The 22,341-nt window shown below is 41.6% G+C and overlaps 1 protein-coding gene across 4 annotated transcripts in view; it reads right to left on the bottom strand.

The window, feature by feature from the left end:
• The window catches only part of mad1l1 (mitotic arrest deficient 1 like 1), a 1,014,619-nt gene that overhangs the window by 493,611 nt on the left and 498,667 nt on the right, over nt 1-22,341 (bottom strand). For all 4 annotated transcript variants that reach the window (XM_073061007.1, XM_073061009.1, XM_073061006.1 and 1 more), the window contains one exon: nt 16,811-16,901. In XM_073061007.1, coding sequence (XP_072917108.1) covers nt 16,811-16,901 — 91 coding nt within the window. The remainder of the gene's footprint in view (nt 1-16,810; nt 16,902-22,341) is intronic.

Raw genomic sequence — 22,341 nt, forward strand, 5'->3', positions numbered from 1 at the left:
GCCAAAAACTAGAGAACCATACACTCCAGTAAGGCAGGTCAGAGGCTAGGAATCCTGCAGTGAGTAGCTCACTTCCTAACACCCCAAAGCCTGTCCACCATCTTCAAGGCTCAAGTCATCAGTGTGATGAATTGTCCAGGACTTGTTTGGAAGACTGCAGCTTCAACAACACTCAAGAAACGTGACGCCATACAGGACAGAGCAGCCTTTTAGATAGGCACCCCACCAAAACCATTCACTTAACACCATCACCTTCACAGTAGCAGTAATTTTTATCATGTACAGGATGTACTTCTACAATCACCTAGACTCCACCTTCCAAACTCACCAACTCTCCCAATCAGAAGGGTAAGGGTAGCCATCATGACTTGGAAATATATTGCCATTCCTTTACTGTTACTTGGTCAAAATCCTAGAACTACCTCTCGAACAGCAGTGTGGATATACCAACACCTCAACGACTGCTGTGGTTCAAGAAGGCAGCTCATCACCACCTTCTCAAGAGTAATTAAACATTGCAAATTCTACTAACTAGAAGTAATTCCAGTAAGATGGTAGCGCGTTCAGACACAGCAGCCTCTCGGTGGTGCATCTTGTCTTTGATAAATGTCTTTTTTTAATGATCGCAGGACAATGCTGACCATTAGGAACTTTAGGTACCGTAAGTCTACCCCATCAACGAGCTATTTATATACGGTCATCCAGTAAGGACAGGGACATGATGTCCTTGTCAACACCTGGGATTCTGTGGCCAGAATCGTGGTCATTGATTCATTGTCACTGATCTATTAGCTTCCAGCAAAAATTGCTTCAGTTCTGACCATTATGATTTTTCTCACTGTTCAATGCAAGAATAAGGGCCATAGTCCTTACAATCAAAGGGGAAGGCATGACAACAGGGTGCACTAGACCTGTCAAACTTCTATTATATGAGATAAATGACTCCAATTCTGCATTTTGGTCTACTTATGAGCCAAGTGTGAAAAGCGGGAAAAAAGAGGCATCTGATCATGGGAGATGGATTAGAACAGGACAGTAAAGTTGAATTTGAACATGCAATGTTTCAGCCTGAAGCCCACAAATCTACTTCTGGAAAATGATTGGTTGCTTTCATTATTTCTCTATGACCTGCACACAAAATTATAAACCAGGCTGTGCAGAATCATTTTGGAATACAAGAGACCTCATCAGTGCTTCTGCAGTTTCCTACTCTGAGTAAAAGAAGTCCTGAAAAGAGCCATCACACAGGAACAGAATTAAAGCTTGAAAGCTCTGCCTTGGTGACATTAACCTATGTCATATCTCATTGCATTCTTGCATTCTACCAGTGATTATTTATTCATTGAAAGTGCTGAAAGCCCTACTGCTCAATCTCTTCTGACTTCTCCAACATACATCCACTACAACAGTAATCCAGAGTTATTTTTACTCAGAAATGCAATCAAGGCTAGTAGACATCAAAGATAGCTTACTGATCAAGAAGGAAGAAAGCGTTGTTTCACTGGCAACACAAGAATATACCTATGCTTTGTTACCTTTGTGTTTACTTTTATACATACACAGGATATTGTTCAGTTTAAAGGCCTCTAATTAAATAAGCAGCGCTTCACTACAAACCAGGCATATTGTTTGAAATATAAATGCTGCTAGTCACTACAGAAGGCCACTCAATCACAAATGGAAGTTCCATAATGGTCTTATGTTAAAGCATTTACTTTATAAACAATATATATCCAAGTTTGTGAAAGTTTAATAAAAACTGCAGATGCAAGAGAAAAAAAGATGCCGGGAACACTCAGGAGGTCAGACAGGATTTATGGAAGAAGAATTCAAGTTAACATTTCAGATCAAAGACCTAACAGAAGGTCTAAAAAAACTCTGTTTCTCATTTTACAGATAGTGCCTGACCCCACAGAGTGTTTTCATCATTTTCTGAATTTACTAGGCATCCAACTTTTGTTGCATATTTTCTTCACACTTAATGTAAGTCTAACTGTGCTACAAATTGTAAAATGGTGATAAATAAAAGATGGTTTCAGTCAAGGTAACATTGGACTCGAGCCAGATTTGCTCAGATCCTCAAAGGAAGGATTGCATATGTGACATTCAAGGAGTGAGCACCAGTAAGTAGCAGAAATTTGGTTACTCAGAGGAACCACATGTGAAGTGACAGCATATCTGCACAGACATATGTACTTGCACTTAGGGATGTGGATGCTGTTGGTAAGGCCAGTTTATATTGTACAGTATACCTCCAACAGTCCTTGAAAAGTTGATGGTGAGGTACCTTCTGAACTCATTTTCTACAGCTTATGTTGCCAATATTTATTACTTATTTATGTGCTATCATTATTTTGATATTATTTTTCATGTTTGCACTTGTTTTGCATATTAGTTATTTGTCCATCTTTGTGTGCAGTTTTTCATTGATTCTATTCTATGTCTTTGTACTTACTGTGTATGCCAGCAAGAAAATGAGTCACAGGCTAGCACATGGTGACATATACTGTGTCTACTTTGATAATAAATTTACTTTTGAACATTGAACTGAGGCAATTAAGATGATACAATTCTATTTTGCATTGGGAATTTTAGGATTGAGTCACAATGATACTTAATAGGCAGTTACATATTTTCAGATGGTCTTAAAATTATTGCTCAAAACCAGGGTTCTGCAATCTTAAATTAGATAAATGACCATCTAACTATTAAAGCTATACTAATCATCTCAGTGTACATCAGCACTGACTATTCATTGTAAAGTAATCTTCAGTTTCAAGGAAAATGCATTGTTATGTTGGTCTCAACATATCAATGTAATTATAAAGAAGGCAAGACTGTGGCTCTACTTCATTAGGAGAGATTTGGTATGTCAACAAACACACTCAAAAACTTCTATAGATGTACCGTGGAGAGCATTCCGACAGGCTGCATCCCTGCCAGGTATGGAGGGGCTACTGCACAGGACCGAAAGAAGCTGCAGAGGATTGTAAATTTATTTGGCTTCATCTTGGGTACCAGCCTACAAAGTACCCAGGACATCTTCAAAGAGCAGTGTCTCAGAAAGGCAGCGTCCATTATTAAGGGCATGCTCTTTTCTCACTGTTACCATCAGGTAGGAAGTACAGAAGCCTGAAGGCACACACTCAGCAATTCAGGAACAGCTTCTTCCCTTCTGCCATCCAATTCCTAATTGGACGTTGAACCCTTGGACACAACCTCACTTTTATAATAGATATTATTTCTGTTTTTGCATGGTTTTTAATCTATTCAATATACATATAGTGATTTATTTATTTACTTACTTGTTATTATTTTATTTGTGTTTTTTTTATATTATGCTTTGCACTGAACTGCTGGTGCTTAGTAAACAAATCAAATGACACATGTCGGTGATAATAAACCTGATTCTGATTCTGAAGGAATTTGAAAAGTTTCTTTCAAATAAAGTTTATAATGAATGTATTCAAAATTTTTCAGTGAGAACTTTGTAGCGAAATATTGCTGAGCAGTTAAATTGTTTTTGCAGCTTGATACTTCTACATTTCTGCAAATTTGTATAACTTAACTATCTATGATAGATTTGATAACAAAAGTTCCTGCCTATACCAAACTAATAAAGCATTCCAGCCTTTTTTCAAATTTTGAAAAACATTCTTTTTACAATCAACCTCTGTATACACATATCCCAAAGCTCATCTCTACCAAATAATCGCCCTATTCACAGATACTCCACCTCATATCTTTTGATCCACATTCTTATCCTTTCACACATTAATCTGAATTCACAAATTTTAAATTTTATCAAACATTTGTCAACTTTTAGACAGTTAGGTACAGTTAGCAGAGAAAATACTGCACATTCCTACACCAGCACTGAAATCATAGTTCCACAATCCTTTTGGCCAACAAACATTGATCTAGAAAACCAGTGCAGCTGGAACAGCAGATGAAATTACTGGGAATTGATATGTCAGCCCTCAACCAGCCAATGTAGGAAAGTAAATCTGCCATTACATAGGAAAAATAATTGATTATCAAGGGAAAATGAATTCACACTAAATGCAAAGTCTTTCGATTTTCACATGCCACCTTTAGAGTATTACTTAAGAGCAAAAGTGAAATATTCAGAAATAATGATATAAATTGAGTAGTAATCCGAAAGATGAAGGAAAATACAAATTCATGTTATTTTGAAGGATGTCTGAGATGTCCTCCTTCTTCAAAGAAAGGGATTCCCTTTCTCTACCATTGATCATCCCTTTCTCCTCACCCTCAACTACTCCATTTCCCAGACATTCGTGCTCACCCCATCTTTCTGCCACCTTATCAGGAATTTTTTTTGTGTGCCATACTCTGCCAGAGCCTCAGCAACCACTTTTTTTTTTCAAGCGGTTGTCTTGGAGGTCGAGTTGTGAGCTCAACACTCAACCCAGCACGGATGAAAGGCATGCCCGGGAGCGGCCCAGCTGGATTCAAACTCTGGGACCTTTGCTCTGGAATCTGGTGCTGATGTCACTGCGCCACCAGCCAGTCTTATCAGGAATAGAGTTCCTCTTGACCTCCTTTTACCACCTGATGACCCTCTATGTTCCAAACATTATACTCCACAACTTCCACCACCTTCAACAGAACCTTACCACCAAACACTTCACCTCGCATGCCCCCCAACTCTCCACTTTCTGTAAGGACCACTACTCTATGACTCCCATGTCCATTCATCACTCTCCACTTATATCCCTCCTGGCACTTATCCATGCAAGTGGCAGAAGTGCCCATACACCTCCTCCAACACACCAAAACAGTCCTTACAAGTGAGACAACATTTCACACTTGGGGACCACCTACTGTATCCGGTGCTGCCAATACAACCACCTCCACATTGGTGAGATCTTACGTAGATTGGAGGACCACGTTATCAAGCACTTTAGGTCCATCTGTAAAAAGCAGAATTACATAGCGTTTGTATTAATTGCTATCGATCTGTGACTGAATGCTAACTGAGATTTGCTGCATGCAAGCAAAGGATGTCTGTTTTCTTCAACATTGTGCAACCCCTACTTTTGACATCACCTTAGAAGGTCACTGAAGATGGTTAGCCAAAAATACTGCTGGGGTCAATAACATAAATAATAGATCAGTCAACATTTGTGGGAAGAGAAATAGAGTTAAAGAATCAAGTTGAAGGAGGTAAAAGAAGCTTGTAAAGCTGCAGAGAGAATGAGAGAGTGAGAGAAAGAAACATCTCTGGTAGGGATCTTTGGGGTAACCATGTAAGTAAGCTATAAACAAGGTTTTCTGGTCAACAAGTGAATCAGATCAGCTACAAGTGAGAACACAAATTCAAAAGGAGTGCATATGAGCCAGATGTCGAACCTCTGGGATCTCTGAAAAATTGAACATCAAGTTATTGAAGTTGTACTGTATACTCTAAAGAGTATCAAATCTACTGGTATAAATCCTTTGGATAAAAGCCTGCAGTTCTTCTAAGAATTAAAATGGTTTGGATAATGAAGAAAAGCCTAAGTACTGAACTTCAAACATTCAGCCCTGACAGCCTGCAGGCAAAATTTGACTTCCTTGCAAGGCATCTCAGGAGACATAGCCTCACTAATGAACACCAGCCAACGTCCAAATGAGAGGATGAGGATCCGCTCCAGGTAGGGGCCAGAAATTGGCAAACTTGGGGAGCTTAAGAGCCCCTGGGAGATTTGGTTATGTGGTCAAATTACTCAGAGGTCATTCCTATTAAAGGGAATTTAGATAAATATGCTGTAAATTAGATTTTGAAAGTGTTAAGAAAATATTTTCCAGAATATCTCTAAATTATTTTAAATAGTGCCATGAGCTGTTTAGTGTCTCCCTTGGTGTAGGTGGAGACATTAGCATTAAGTTTCAATTAAAAGATACTCTGACATTGAAGTAAACCCTCCCAGCCCATCACCTCCCCCCAAACTCACATTATCTTCCACTCAGAGTCCAGATTACAACTACCTAACCCACCTCACATACACACTCACTCACAGATCTCACCCATACTGTTTTAACATGTGCATACACATATCAACCGTCAGATGTGCATACCATTGCCCACACAAACACGTACCTAAATAGATATAACAATAAATCACCCATATACCCAAAAAACTCCACTCTCACATGTACGTCCACAAACTCACCTCACAGACACACCCTGTCACAGTCATGCAGCACAGAGAAAGGTCCTTTGGACGACCATGTTCACACAGACCATCAAACACCTATCTATTCTATTCCAGTTTAAAACTTGGTCCATAACTTTCTATGTCATGGCAATTCAAGAGCTCCTCCAAATCATTTTACACTGTACAAGTACTGCCTCCAGCACTTTCTCCAGCAGTACATTTCAGATTTCAGCCATCTTGTGTGGGGAAAAACAACTCTGCCTCAGATCCCTACTAACTCCTCACCTGAACCCCCTTGATTTTTGCATCTCTATTACAAGGAGACATCAGTATCCAACATATTTATGCCTCATAATTTTGTAAAATACTATCAGGTTCCCCCTCAGCTCCTTTGCTCCAAGACAACAAATACCATTTGATCCAGTCTCCTCTTATCTGGAACAGTCTATTTCAGTCAATATCCTGGTAAATTCAGTATCCTCTTCATCCTCTCCAGTACATTCACATCCTTCCTGTAGTGTGGTGACTAGAACTGCACAAAATATTCCAGCTATATCCAAAGGAAGCTTACACCATTACCTCCATACTCAGTGCCCCAGCAAATGAAGACCAACATTCATATTCTTCGTCCACAGATAAGTTAGAAGGGAGGAGTTATCCACGTATGAACAAATTAGCAAGGAGGAGGTATTAAGCTGAATTAATCCCCTTGGCCTGACTTGGTGCATTCTCGGACCTTGTTGGAAGGTAGCGAAGAAATTGTAGAGGCTCATGCAAATATTTTTATTTAAACTCTGAGCAGCCGTGAGGTTCTAGTGAACATGGTAACACTGTTTAAAAAGGGTAGCAAAACTACATCAAGAAACTACAGGCTGGTGTCTTTGACATTGATTAAATCAACTGTGGATAACATAGAAGATTATGAAAAAAGTACAGGGGATCTCTATTAGCTAGGTAGTATGTGGGCTAAGGACTGGCAAATGGCTTTCAGTTCAGATAAACGTGAGGTATTGCATTTCTGGAGATCAGAACAGGGTAGGACTTATACAGTGAATGGCATGGCCACGAAGTGTCTGTAGAACAGAGGTATCTTGGATGCAAGTGCATAGTTTGCAGAAAGTAGCATCACCAGTAGATAAGGCAGTGAAGAAAGTTTATGGCATGCTGGCCTTCATCAGTCAGGACAGTGAGTTTTAGAGTTGGGGACTCATGTTGCATTTATATAAGACATTGGTGAGAATGCACTTGGAGTATTGTGTAGTTTTGGTCACTGTTATAGGAAAGATATTAACAAATTGGAGAGGGTGCAGGAAGGCCTGGACTACAGGACCTGACTTATGAGGGGAAGTTGGCTAGCCTGGAGCATAGGAGTATGAGAGGTAACCTCATAGAAGTTTATAAAATCATGACAGGTATAGATAACGTGGACAGCCACAGTCTTTTGCCCAATATTGGGGAATCCAAAACCATAGGGCAGAGATACAAGATAAGACGAGAGAGATTTAAAAGAGATTAACTTCATTCTACAGAGGTTAGTGAGTACCTGGATGAACAACCAGAGAAAGTAATTAAGCATGTACAACTCAACATCTCAAAGCAATTTGGATAAATAAGGGAAGGGCAATACAGTACAAGATATAAAAACTACTATAAGTTACAACAAATAAACAAATGAATGAATAAATAGAACAAAGAATAGCAAGGTAATGTTCATGGACTATCACCTGGTAGCACTCACACCTACTGTCATGGAGTACTTGAAGAAGTTGGTTATGGCTACAATTAACTCCCACCTGAGTAAGGAACTGGACCTGGTGCAATATGCCTACCGCCACAACAGGTGCCACTGAATCAGAGTCAGAAACAAGGAGAGTTCTTCAAACAGTTTAGGAATGTTCAGTTCAGTTCAATTTAGCACTGTCATTTACAGAATGCAGGCTACAAAGCCAGTCCGCCCCGATTACAGTCACGCAAAAAGTAATAAATAAAAGAGTAACCAGAAAACAGGAACCCACTTAACGTGAACTGCAGAGTGCTCAAGAAATGAGTCTAATCCGCAAACCATGTCGATCAAACTTTGCCCAAGACCAAAGACTCTGGCAGCAGTGAGCAACAGCGAGAAGGAGACCAGTCAAATACAGACAGACAGCACTGAACATCTGCTCTCCTTTTGTTCTCATCCTCATTGATTTCAACCTTGCTCGATCCTTTAATCAGTTGAGTTGGCCGAGAATTAGAGCAGATCATGGGTTTGGGCTCTGCAATTGGGTTGCAGACTCTGTTACCGAGCTCGCTCTCGACCACGCTCAATTCCCTCAGAGACAGCAAAAATGCCAACCAGATTGCTCAGTCGGCCCAAACGTAGAAACATAGAAAACCTACAGCACAATACAGGCCCTTTGGTCCACAAAGTTGTGCCAAACATGTCCTTACCTTGGAAATTACTCAGCTTAACCATAGCGCTCTATTTTTCTAAGCTCTTTCCAAAAGTCACGTAAAAGACCCTATCGTATTCGCTTCCACCACTGTTGCCTGCAGCCCATTCCACACACTCACCACTCTCTGCGTAAAAAACGTACCCCTGACATCTCCTTTGTACCTACTCCCCAGCACCTTAAACCTGTGTCCTCTTGTGGCAACCATTTCAGCCCTGGGAAAAAGCCTCTGACTATCCACATGATCAATGCCTCTCATCATCTTATACACCTCTATCAGGTCACCTCTCATCCTCCGTCACTCCAAGGAGAAAAGGCTGAGTTCACTCAACCTATTCTCATAAGGCATGCTCCCCAGTCCAGGCAACATCCTTGTAAATCTCCTCTGCACCCTTTCTATGGCTTCCACATCCTTCCTGTAGTGAGGCGACCAGAACTGAGCACAGTACTCCAAGTGGGGTCTGACCAGGGTCCTATGTAGCTGCAACATTACCTCTCGGCTTCTAAACTCAATCCCACGATCGATGAAGGCCAATACACCGTACGCTTTTCTTAACCACAGAGTCAACCTGCGCAGCTGCTTTGAGTGCCCTATGGACTCAGACCCCAAGATCCCGCTGATCCTCCACACTGCCAAGAGCCCTGCCATTAGTACTATATTCTGCCATCATATTTCACCTCCCAAAATGAACCACTTCACACATATCTGGGTTGAACTCCATCTGCCACTTCTCAGCCCAGTTCTGCATCCTATCAATGTCTCGCTGTAACTTCTGACAGCCCTCCACACTATCTACAACACCCCCAACCTTTGTGTCATCAGCAAACTTACTAACCCATCCCTCCACTTCCTCAATCAGGTCATTTATAAAAATCACTAAGAGTAAGGGTACCAGAACAGATTCCTGAGGCACACCACTGGCCACCGACCTCCATGCAGAATATGACCCGTCTACAATCACTCTTTGCCTTCCGTGGGCAAGCCAGTTCTAGATCCACAAAGCAATGTCCCCTTGGATCCCATGCCTCCTTACTTTCTCAATAAGCCTTGCATGGGGTACCTCATCAAATGCCTTGCTGAAATCCATATACACTACATCTACTGCTCGTCCTTCATCAATGTGTTTAGTCACATCCTAAAAAAAATTCAATCAGGTTCGTAAGGGATGACCTGGCCTATAATTTCCTGGGCTATCTCTACTCCCTTTCTTGAATAAAGGAACAATATTTGCAACCCTCCAATCCTCCGGAACCTCTCCTTTCCCCATTGATGATTCAAAGATCATCACCAGAGGCTCAGCAATCTCCTCCCTCGCTTCCCACAGTAGCCTGGGGTACATCCCATTTGGTCCCGATGACTTATCCAACTTGATGCTTTCCAAAAGCTCCAGCAAATCCTTTTTCTTAATATCTATATGCTCAAGCTTTTCAGTCTGCTGCAAGTCATCACTACAATCACCAAGATCCGTTTCCATAGTGAATACTGAAGCAAAGTATTCATTAAGTACCTCAGCTATTTCCTTGGGTTCCATACACACTTTCCCACTGTCACATTTGATAGGTCCTATTCTTTCACGTCTTATCCTCTTGGTCTTCACATACTTGTAGAATGCCTTGGGGTTTTCCTTAATCCTGCCTGCCAAGGCCTTCTCATGGCTCCTTCTGGCTCTCCTAATTTCCTTTTTAAGCTCCTTCCTGTTAGCCTTATAATCTTCCTGATCTCTAACATTACCTAGCTCTCTCAACCTTTTGTAAGCTTTTCTTTTCTTCTTGACTAGATTTATTACAGCCTTTGTACACCACAGTTCCTGTACCCTACCATAACTTCAATCTCATTGGAACATACCTATGCAGAACTCCACACAAATATCCCCGAACATTTGCCACATTTCTTCCGTACTTTTCCCTGAGAACAACTGTTCCCAATTTAAGCTTTCAATTTCCTGCTTGATAGCCTCATAATTCCCCTTACCCCAAGCTTTTCTAACTTGTCTGTTCCTATCTCAAAATTCAAGGGGTGTATAGCCCGATGGGAGTTCAGGGAGCTGGGTTAAGCACAATAGGCAGCGATTTAAACAGAGAGAGGAGAAATGGGCTAAAAATTCTATATCTGAATGCATGAAGTGTCAGAAATAAGGTGGATGAGCTTGAAGCTCAGGTGCGAATGGGTAACTATGATGTTGTTGGGATAACGGAGACATGGCTGCAGGGAGATCAGACCTGGGAAATGAATGTACAAGGGTATACGTGCTATCGTAGGGACAGAAATGTGGGCAGAGGGGGTGGGGTGGCCCTGTTGGTGAGGAATGAGATACAGTCCTTTGCAAGGGGGGACATAGGATCAGGAGAAGTAGAGTCTGTGTGGATAGAACTGAGGAACAGTAAGGGCAAAAAGACCCTAATGGGTGTTGTCTACAGGCCACCAAACAGTAGCATGGATATTGGGTGCAAGTTGAATAGGGAGTTAACATTGGCATGTGGCAAAGGTAATGTCGCAGTAGTTATGGGGGATTTCAACATGCAGATGAACTGGGAGAATCAGGTTGGTGCTGGACCCCAGGATAGGGAGTTTGTAGAGTGCCTACGGGATGCATTCTTGGAACAGCTTGTACGAGATCTGACCAGGGACAAGGCTATTCTGGATTTAGTCTTGTGTAATGAACAGGATTTGATAAGCGATCTTGAAGTAAAGGAGCTATTAGGAGGTAATGACCATAATATGATAAGTTTTTATCTGCAATTTGAGAAGGATAAGGGCAGATCGGAGGTGTCAGTGTTGCAGTTGAACAGGGGAGACTATGAAGCCATGAGGGAGGAGCTGGCCAAAGTTAACTGGATGGATATCCCAGCGGAAAAGACAGTGGAACAGCAATGGCAGGTATTCTTGGGAATAATGCATAAGGTGCAAAATCAGTTCATCCCCCGGAGAAGGAAGGATTCAAAGGGGGTAAAGGGGCCACAGTGGTTGACAAAGGAAGTCAGAGATTGCATAGCATTAAAAAAAAGGAAGTATGACAGAGCTAAGGTGAGTGGGAGGACAGATGATTGGGAAATTTTTAAGGAACAACAGAACTTAACTAAAAAGGCAATACAGGGAGAAAAAATGAGGTACGAATGCAAGCTAGCCAGGAATATAAAGGAGGATAGCAAAAGCTTTCTTAGGTATGTGAAGAGAAAGAAGATATTTAAGAACATTGTTGGGCCCTTGAAGAATGAATTGGGTGAAATTGTTATGGGAAACAGAGAAATAGCAGAAGAATTTAATAAGTACTTTAGATCTGTCTTCACTGGGGAAGACACAAGCAATCTCCCAGATGTATGGATGGGCCAAGGACATAGGGTAACAGAGGAAATGAAACAGATTGACATTAGGAAGGAAACGGTGATGAGTAGACTGATGGGACTGAAGGCTGACAAATCCCCAAGTCCAGATGGTCTGCATCCTAGGGTACTAAAGGAGGTGGCCCTGGAAATTGCGGATGCATTGGTAATCATTTTCCAATGTTCCTTAGATTCAGGATCAGTTCCTGAGGATTGGAGAATGGTTAATGTCATCCCACTTTTTAAGAAAGGAGGAAGGGAGAAAACAGAGAACTATCATCCTGTCAGCCTAACATCAGTAGTGAGGAAGATGCTAGAGTCCATTATTAAAGATGAAATAGTGGTATATCTAGATAGCAGTGAAAGGATTGGGCCGAGCCAGCATGGATTTACCAAGGGCAAATCATGCTTGACTAATCTGTTGGAGTTTTTCGAGGATGTAACCAGGAAGTTAGACAAGGGAGATCCAGTGGATGTAGTGTACCTTGATTTTCAGAAGGCATTTGATAAGGTCCCACATAGGAGATTGGTGGGTAAAATCAGAGCTCATGGCATTGGGGGGAAGATATTGACATGGATAGAAAACTGGTTGGCAGATAGAAAGCAAAGGGTAGCGGTGAATGGGTGTCTCTCGGAATGGCAGGTGGTGACTAGTGGGGTGCCACAGGGCTCGGTATTGGGACCACAGCTGTTTACAATTTACATTAATGATTTAGATGAAGGCATTGAGAATAACATCAGCAAGTTTGCTGATGATACTAAGCTGGGTGGCAGTGTGACATGTGATGAGGATGTTAGGAGAATTCAGGGTGACTTGGATAGGCTGAGTGAGTGGGCAGATACTTGGCAGATGACGTTTAATGTAAATAAGTGTGAGGTTATCCACTTTGGGAGTAAGAACAGGAAGGCAGATTATTATCTGAACGGTGTAGAGTTAGGTAAGGGAGAAATACAAAGAGATCTAGGAGTCCTTGTTCATCAGTCACTAAAGGTGAATGAGCAAGTGCAGCAGGCAGTGAAGAAGGCTAATGGAATGTTGGCCTTTATTACAAAGGGAATTGAGTACAAGAGCAAGGAAATCCTTTTGCATTTGTACAGGGCCCTGGTGAGACCACACCTGGAGTATTGTGTAGAGTTTTGGTCTCCAGGGTTAAGGAAGGACATCCTGGCTATAGAGGAAGTGCAGCGTAGATTCACAAGGTTAATTCCTGGGATGTCCGGACTGTCTTACGCAGAGAGGTTAGAGAGACTGGGCTTGTACACGCTGGAATTAAGGAGATTGAGAGGGGATCTGATTGAAACATATAAGATTATTAAGGGATTGGACAAGATAGAGGCAGGAAATATGTTCCAGATGCTGGGAGAGTCCAGTACCAGAGGGCATGGTTTGAGAATAAGGGGTAGGTCATTTAGGACAGAGTTAAGGAAAAACTTCTTCTCCCAGAGAGTTGTGGGGGTCTGGAATGCACTGCCTCGGAAGGTAGTGGAGGCCAAATCTCTGGATGCTTTCAAGAAGGAGCTAGATAGGTATCTTATGGATAGGGGAATCAAGGGATATGGGGACAAGGCAGGAACCGGGTATTGATAGTAGATGATCAGCCATGATCTCAGAATGGTGGTGCAGGCTCGAAGGGCCAAATGGTCTACTTCTGCACCTATTGTCTATTGTCTATCTCTCTCTTATGCTATTGTAAAGGAGATAGAATTATGACCACTACCTCCAAAACACTCTCTCACTGAGAGATCTAACACCTGACCAGGTTCATTTCCCAATATCATATCAAGTACAGTCTCTCCTCCTGTTGGCTTATCTACGTATTGTGTCAAGAAACCTTCCTGAACACACCTAACAAACTCCACCCCATCTAAACCCCTTGCTCTAGGGAGATGCAAATCAATATTTGGGAAATTAAAATCTCCCATCACGACAGCTCTGTTATTATTACACCCTTCTGGGATCTTTTTCCCTATATGCTCCTTGATATCCCTGTTACTATTGGGCAGCCTATAAAAAACACCCAGTAAAGTTATTGACCCCTTCCTGTTCCTAACCTCCTCTCACAGAGATTCCATAGACAATCCCTCCATGACGTCCACCTCTTCTGCAGCCGTGACACAACACAGCCACGCCACCACCTCTTTTGCCTCCCTCCCTGTCCTTTCTGAAACATCTGAAATCCAGCACTTCAAGTAACCATTCCTGTCCCTGAGCCAAGTCTCTGTAATGGCCACCATATCATAGCTCCAAGTACTGATCCACACTCTAAGCTCATCTGCTTTGTTCACAATACTCCTTGCATTAAATGGACACATCTCAAACCATCGGTCTGAGAGCATCCCTTCTCTATCACCTGCCTATCCTCCCTCTTGCACTGTCTACAAGCTTTCTCTATTTGTGAGCTAACCTCCTCTTCCCCAGTCTCTTTAGTTCAGTTCCCAACCCCCAACAATTCCAGTTTAAACTCTCCCCAGTAGTCTTACCATACCTCCCTGCCAGGATATTGGTCCCCCTGGGATTCAAGTGTAACCCGTCCTTTTTATACAAGTCACACCTGCCCCAAAACAGGTCGCAATGATCCAGAAATCTGAATCCCTGCCCCTGCTCCAATCCCTCAGACATGCATTTATCCTCCACCTCATTCTATTCCTATACTCACTGTCACATGGCACAGGCAGTAGTCCCGAGATTACTACCTTTGCAGTCCTGCTTCTCAACTTCCTTCCTAACTCCCTGTAGTCTTTTTTCAGGACCTCTTCCCTTTTCCTACCTATGTCATTGGTACCACAACCTCTGGCTGTTTTCCCTCCCACTGCAGGAAATCTTGAACACGACCTGAAACATCCCGGACCCTGGCACCTGGGAGGCAAACTACCATCCGAGTTTCTTTCCTGCGTCCACAGAATCGCCTGTCTGACCCCCTAACTACAGAGTTCCCTATCATTACTGCTTTCCTCTTCTTTTCCCTACTCTTCTGAGCCACAGGGCTGGATTCTCTATCAGAGGAACGGCCACTGTTGCTTCCCCCAGGTAGGCTGTCTCCCCCAACAGTAGTCAAACAGGAGTACTTTTGTCAAGGGGTACAGCCACAGGGGTGCTTTCTAGTACCTGATTCTTCCCCTTCCCTCTCTTGACTGTGACCCACTTCTCTGCCTCCCGTGGCCCTACCTGCCTATAATGATACAAAAACATGAATTTGAATTCCTTCCTCTAAAGCAGGTAGGGATCATAAATTCCATGAATTAAATGAATTTTGAACATAGAGCTGATATCAGAAATGATGCGCATGAAACTTCCAGACCGTTGTTAAAAAAACAATCTGGTTCATTAATCTTTCTGAGAGAAGAAAATCTGCCAGATTTACTAGTCAACATGCACTTCCTCACTCACAGCAATGATGGCTGAGAAAACTACTCGGTGACACCAAACCTAAATAAACAATTCACAAAGGCAGCTCAGCACCATTTCCCAGGACAATCAATAAATGGATAGCCACACACAGCAGAAGAAATAAATACAATGACAAAGTAAATATAACAATATGATTTTAAAATGAAATGAATAACAAATACATCTTTGTTCAATTACATTCCTGATATCTTATATGAATGAAATCCAAAAATGACCCACTTGGGACTGCAAAACAGTAAGTTTACTTACATGAACATCTGTTACAAGAGATGAATGCAGAAAATAACTATGAGAAACCTCTAGTTGCACAATATCACTAGAACATTCTGCACAAATAACTCATTGAATTGAGCAAAAGCAAATACACCTCAACCTGACTTGAATCTGTAGACTTACGAACATCAAAAATGTTGCCTCGGCTGCTTCAGCGTAACAATATTTACTGTGTATTCACCTCTTAACTTAAAGTGATGAACCACATGCTACAAAACAGTCATTAAAGGTTAACTTCACAACATTTTTCATTTTTACCATTTGGCACTAGATCAGCGACAGATCTGCACACTAACACTGAAGTGCAAGAAGCTAATGAGAATAGCCAGCAAACTCTTCCCCGCGATTTGAATTAAAAGAAGATTGGATACAGTCCTAATCAATGCTGAGATAAAATCAATAGGTCTCTTGAGACACAGGCTAGATCAAATCTATGGCTTTTCTGTCAAAAGCTCAAAAGGAAGGTTTCTAAAAGGTTATCAGTATAAACTCTTACCTGTACAGACACTTAAAACAATTATTTTGTACTTTTCTTTAAAGGAATATCTGTATTTGGCAGCTAAAGATTACAAATATATTTACCATTTTTCGACGATCAACAGCATTGATGGTATCAGGGTCTAGTGCAACATAAGCCAAACACAATGCTGAATTCCAAATTGACATAAGAGGGTTTGACTTTCAAAAAATTTGAAAACAATTGATATGCACAGCAAATGAGATAACTGATAGTTAATAATTTGTTTTCTTCTGAAAATCTTCCTGAGTACTAAATGAATTTCTGACCCATCTTCAAAACAATATTGTGTTTTAATACCCATCAAGAGAACCTCACAAGGTATAATAAGGACCTAATACATAATCTCAAAGTTCGAATGCTCAACAATATTATATTTCCTCCGCCGAATGAAAGTGTTATCTAATTGGCCAATTGTCACCAATCCGAATCTCAATGCCCTGGAATTTTTTTTGCCCTTCAAGTATATATACATCTACTTTTTCAAAGCAGGTCCGGAATATGTTTCATTTAGTCTTTCTAGCAATTCGATCCAAATCACAATAGTGCTGCATTAACAAAATGAGCCCAGGTCTTATCTTGGTTAATTGTAATTCACCCTTCTGACTTTGCTGGCTGTTTCCTTCTGCTATCTTTGCTAGAGTATGTAACTGAAAGTATGTGCTACGGTTTGGCCCTCAGACACCTGTACCTGTAGAGTGCACCGTTCCAGTTTCATTTCCAAGATCTTGTTGGCTTCATCAAGGCGCCCTCTTTCAGCCTCCAGCTCTTCAATTTTCTGCCTGTAAAAGGACAGATCGGGGAGTTGAAATCTACATATCCATGTATATTCTTTTGATAGGTACTATTACAGTTCTTAATTAATATTGTAACTATGACGTATAGACTTCTTAGATGGAGAAAAGAAAAACAATTCAGGGGTGGAAGAAAAAGTCCACACAAACAGCAGAATGGCCTGCAAGTTTTAATTTTTAAAAAGAGATGTGTTAGAACACCACTGGAGAATATAAAAAATACACTTCCATATTTAGGACAGCAAGCTACTGCTTCTACCTCACATGAAAGAAAACACCTCTAACCACATGTTGACAGTGAACTGCTTGACTGATGAACACCACTGTGCAGGCTTGGATTGGCTTCAGTCCTCAGCCCGTTAAATGATTATGGCATGGTTCAACTGGCAGCACTTCCACTTCAGATCACATTCCAAAGTCTACATAAATATCTCAGTGCAATGCCCAAGGAGTGCAACATAATTAAATATACTGAATGTCTGGATATGATTAAAAATTGAGAAACTCAGCCTACTAGTTCAGAGATATTAAAGACCTCAAAGCATTGTTCAAATAAGCACTGGGAGTTCTCTTGAACCACAGAGAGCATCATTAGCTCAATCAGTATCACTGGCCATTGACCATATTCTCATATGTCAGGGACACTACTGCAGTTCAGGGTGTCAGAGTTCGGAGCTCATTGCCCAGCGTTCTCTGTAAGGAGTCTCTGTACATTCTCCCCGTGTTTCTCACACAGTCCAAGGGCATATTGGGTAATTGTCCCATGATTAGATTAGGGTTAAATCGGGGTTGTCAGGTGTTGCTGGGAGGCACAGCTCAAACAGACTATTCCAAACTACATGTCTAAGTAAAATAAAATACAAACAGACAATAGCAATAGAAGTAAGTCATGTGACCTTTAGCCTTGCTCCAAAATTTGACATGATTATGCCTAGTCATCCATTTCAGAACCGTATTCTCAAATTCTTCCTGTATCATTTGGTCACTTTAACACCTCCTTTCTGATTTTTTTTTTAATTTCTTGGCCTGTGGACAAACTCAGGGGGAAGGAATGTCACCTGATCTATTATTCTGAATTATGGTACATCCCATACTCTGAGGCTATGACCCTTGATTTTGGATTCTAGCCATTGGGTACATCCTCTCTGCATCCAGTCCAAATGCAATTCCGATTCTGTACTCAAATTCTATTGAAATGAAGGTCAAAACACAATCTACCTTTCCACTCCTAGCTGCCTCTGAACAATTGATTTTAGTGAACAGTGCAAATGGATACTCAGGTCTTATTGCATCTTCTCTTTTCTCAATCTAACTTCCTTCATATAACAATTTGCCTTTCTGTTTTCTGGACCAAAGTGAAGCACCTTATATTTATCCACATTAAACTGTATTTGTCTAAAACACATTGGAATCTTCGCATCCTCCTCACAGTCCACATTCTCCCCTTGCCTAAGCCTCCTCCCTCCATTTCTGTGTCATCTGCAAATTTTGGAATTTTCCCCATTCATATTCCCACTGATATATATTGTAAACAGCTGTAGCCCAAACTCCACATCACCATCTGCCAGCTGGAAAAAGATACATTTATTATCTACTCTCTCACACTGGCATGTCAATTACTTCAATCAATCCACAATGCAATAAAACTTCAATAATTTGTTATCCCATAATTCAGAAATCCTGATAGTTCAACATCTGACTCATTAGGTGTTGCTTCCACACTCCCTTTATCTCGCCACGACCCCAGATCCATAATGCCTTTAAACTCACCAGGCACATGTATTATAATGCTATATAACGTCTAAGGTTCCTCAGGTTGTCATAGTCAGGGGTGGTAGTGGGTATAGGTAGTACCACTACCTATAAAGTGCTCCAAATGGTGTGCGACTCTAACAGCCTCTGACAACCAAGTCCAACCCTTGGCCTTCATGTGTGGCTTAGCTACTAAGGCCCAGCAGAAATGCATCTACTGACAAGAACGGGCAAAAGCAGACCACTAGCACCTCAAAACCAGTTGTTTCAGGTAGGTGGAGCTCGTCAGCCTTGGATGGCAGCTTGCCAAGGAGAAGATTTTAAACCTCCGCTGCCTTGTGGCCATACCCACCCATGGGGAAGACTTCGGGAGTAAACCCTGAGGAAGAAATCCAGAGCCAAGGTCCCTAAGGCAGTTTGATGTTGTTTACAACTTCACTCTGACAATCTCTGCGATGACATTGATACCAAGCTGTATCAAATCTTCCCGCCCAGGCTTGTGCCCTGGAGAGGACACAGTCCATGAGAGACGCAAATCCGTGCTCCCCTGGGATCAACGGTTGCCTACTAACATCTAAAAAAAACTAGATTTACAGTATGATGGAATGCTAATTGGAATAAAAGTCAGGAATTTCTGTCAGTCCACTACCACAAAAATATTGAACATGCTGGATTAATAGGGTTTGTTCTGTTTATATCCAATCCTGTATATTTTAGTCTTGCAGCTCATATTCCAGGATGGTAGCATTGACATAGAAAGAGACATTGGATTTACCAGGCTTATATTCACTAAAGATAGTTAGAAGAATGAGTGGAGATCTCACACAGACCTACAAAAATCTAACAGCTTTGGATTGATTAGACCCACACAGGATGTTCCTCAAAATGGAGTAGTCCAACACCTGCAGTCATAATCTAAGAATAAGAAGTAAACCACTTAAATAAGGCAAACTTGTGGAAGTCTTTACCACAGAAAGCAGTTGAAACTTTCTTCATCTAGGTTAAATCAAGAGAAACAACAGTTTCTGCATTTGCTTACATATCAATTGTGACTGTATTTTTAAGAAATACAATCACAAAAAAGAAGTCTTTTTGACAAGGGAAAACTGGGATTGGTAATTTTGGATAAATGAGAATGAAAGAGTTGGTCCAATGTAAGCCAGTGACCAGGAGAGCTTGGTATCAAGATAAAGAGATTGTTGTATAGCTTGATGATTCAATGTTCAATAAACTGAATGAGAATACAGAGGCATAAAGCAGGTTGAGTGAGAAAAGCATTATTCTCATCAATACTTGGAAGTTGACACATCATCAGTGGATAATCTAGGAATGGAAGCAATACATTACAAAGAATTGGGATGGGATGGAAATGGAGACAGTACAAAAAGTAAGAATGAATTCATCAGTAGAGTCACTTCATTCACAATCAAATAAACTAACTGCTGTACAAAGGCTGTTGTAAAACTAGTCAAGAAGAAATTAAGAGCTTATGAAAGGTTCAAAAAACTAGGTAATGATAGAGATCTAGAAGATTATAAAGCTAGCAGGAAAGAGTTTAAGAATGAAATTAGGAGAGCCAGAAGGGGCCATGAGAAGGCCTTAGTGGACCAGGATTAAGGAAATCCCAAGGCATTCTACAAGTATGTGAAGAGCAAGAGGATAAGACGTGAGAGAAAAGGACCAATCAAGTGTGACAGTAGAAAAGTGTGTATGGAACCAAAGGAGATAGCCGAGGTACTTAATGAATGCTTTGCTTCAGTATTCACTACGGGAAAGGATCTTGGTTATTGTAGGGATGACTTACAGCAGACTGAAAAGCTTGAGCATGTAAATATTAAGAAAGAGGATGTGCTGGAGCTCTTGGAAAGCATCAAGTTGGATAAGTCACTGGGACCAGATGGGATGTACCCCAGGCTACTATGAGAGGCGAGGGAGGAGATTACTGAGCCTCTGGTGATGACCTTTGCATCATCAATGGGGATGGGAGAGGTTCCGGAGGATTGGAGGGTTGCAGATGTTGTTCCCTTAATCAAGAAAGAAAGTAGAGATAGCACAAGAAATTATAGACCAGTGAGTCTTACTTCAGTGGTTGGTAAGTTGATGGAGAAGATCCTGACAGGCAGGATTTATGAACATTTGGAGAGGCATAATATGATTAGCAATAGCCTACATGGCTTTGTCAAAGGCAGGTCGTGCCTTACGAGCACACTGAATTTTTTGAGGATGTGACTAAACACATTGATGAAGGCAGAGCAGTAGATGTAGTGTATATGGATTTCAGCAAGGCATTTGATGAGGTAACCCATGAAAGGTTTATTGAGAAAGTAAGGAGGCTTGGGATCCAAGGGGACATTGCTCTGTGGATCGAGAACTGGCTTGTCCACAGAAGGCAAAGAGTGGTTGTAGACGGGTCATATTCTGCATGGAGGTCAGTGACCAGTGGTGTGCCTCAGGGATCTGTTCCAGGACCCCTACTCTTCGTGATCTTTATAAATGATCTGGATGAGGAAGTGGAGGGTTGGGTTAGTTAAATTTGATGATGACACAAATGTTGCGGGTGTTATTGACAGTATGGAGGGCTGTCAGAGGTTACAGCAGGACATTGATGGGATTCAAAACTGGGCTGAAAAGTGGCAGATGGAGTTCAACCCAGTTAAGTGTGAGGTGGTTCATTTTGGTAGGTCAAAAATGATGGCAGAATATAGCATTAATGGTAAGTACTCTTGGCAGAATGGAGGATCAGAGGGATCTTGGAGTCCGAGTCCAAAGGACACTCAAAACTGCTGCGCAGCTTGACTCTGTGGTCAAGGAGACATACGGTGTATTGGCCTTCATCAATTGTGGGATTGAGTTTAAGAGCCGACAGGTAATGCTGCAGCTATATAGGACCCTGGTCAGATCTCATTTGGAGTACTGCGCTCAGTTCTGGTTCACCTCACTACAGAAAGGATGTGGAAACCATAGAAAGGGTGCAGAGGAGATTTCCAAGGATGTTGCCTGGATTGGGGAGCATGGCTTATGAGAACAGGTTGAGAGATCTCGGCCTTTTTTCCTTGGAGCGATGGAGGATGAGAGGTGACCTGATGATGAGAGGCATTGATCGTGTGGGTAGTCAGAGACTTTTTCCTGGCTGAAATGGCTAGCATGAGAGGACACAGTTTTAAGGTGCTTGGAAGTAGGTACAGAGGAGATGCCAAGGGTAAGTTTTTTTTGTGTAGAAAGTGGCAAGCGCATGGAATGGGCTCCCGGCGACGGTGGTGGAGGCAGATATGATAGGGTCTTTTAAAGGACTCCTGGATAGGTATATGGAGTTTAGAAAAATAGAGGCTATAGGTAACCCTCAGTAATTTCTAAGGTAAGGACATGTTCGGCATAACCTTGCAGGCCGAAGGGCCTTTATTGTGCTGTAGGTTTTCTGTTTCTATGTGATGATCCGAACAACAGAAGATTGGTCTTGTGAGTGATAGCTTGGTCAATCATGGCAAAGAAATCAAAGATAAGTGATAATCCAACCTGTATGTGTGTATTTTTTTTGTGTGCCATACTCTGCCAGAGCCTCGGCAACCACTATTTTTTTCCAAATGGTTATCTTGGAGGAAAGATTCTGTGAGTGGTCCCCCACGTCCCGGAGCAATTCTGTACAAAAGTGTTTGATGATTTTAAACTCTACGAGTCA

This window comes from Hemitrygon akajei, chromosome 11 (genome assembly GCF_048418815.1).
Source record: "Hemitrygon akajei chromosome 11, sHemAka1.3, whole genome shotgun sequence".
In the NCBI taxonomy this organism is placed as follows: Eukaryota; Metazoa; Chordata; class Chondrichthyes; order Myliobatiformes; family Dasyatidae; genus Hemitrygon; species Hemitrygon akajei.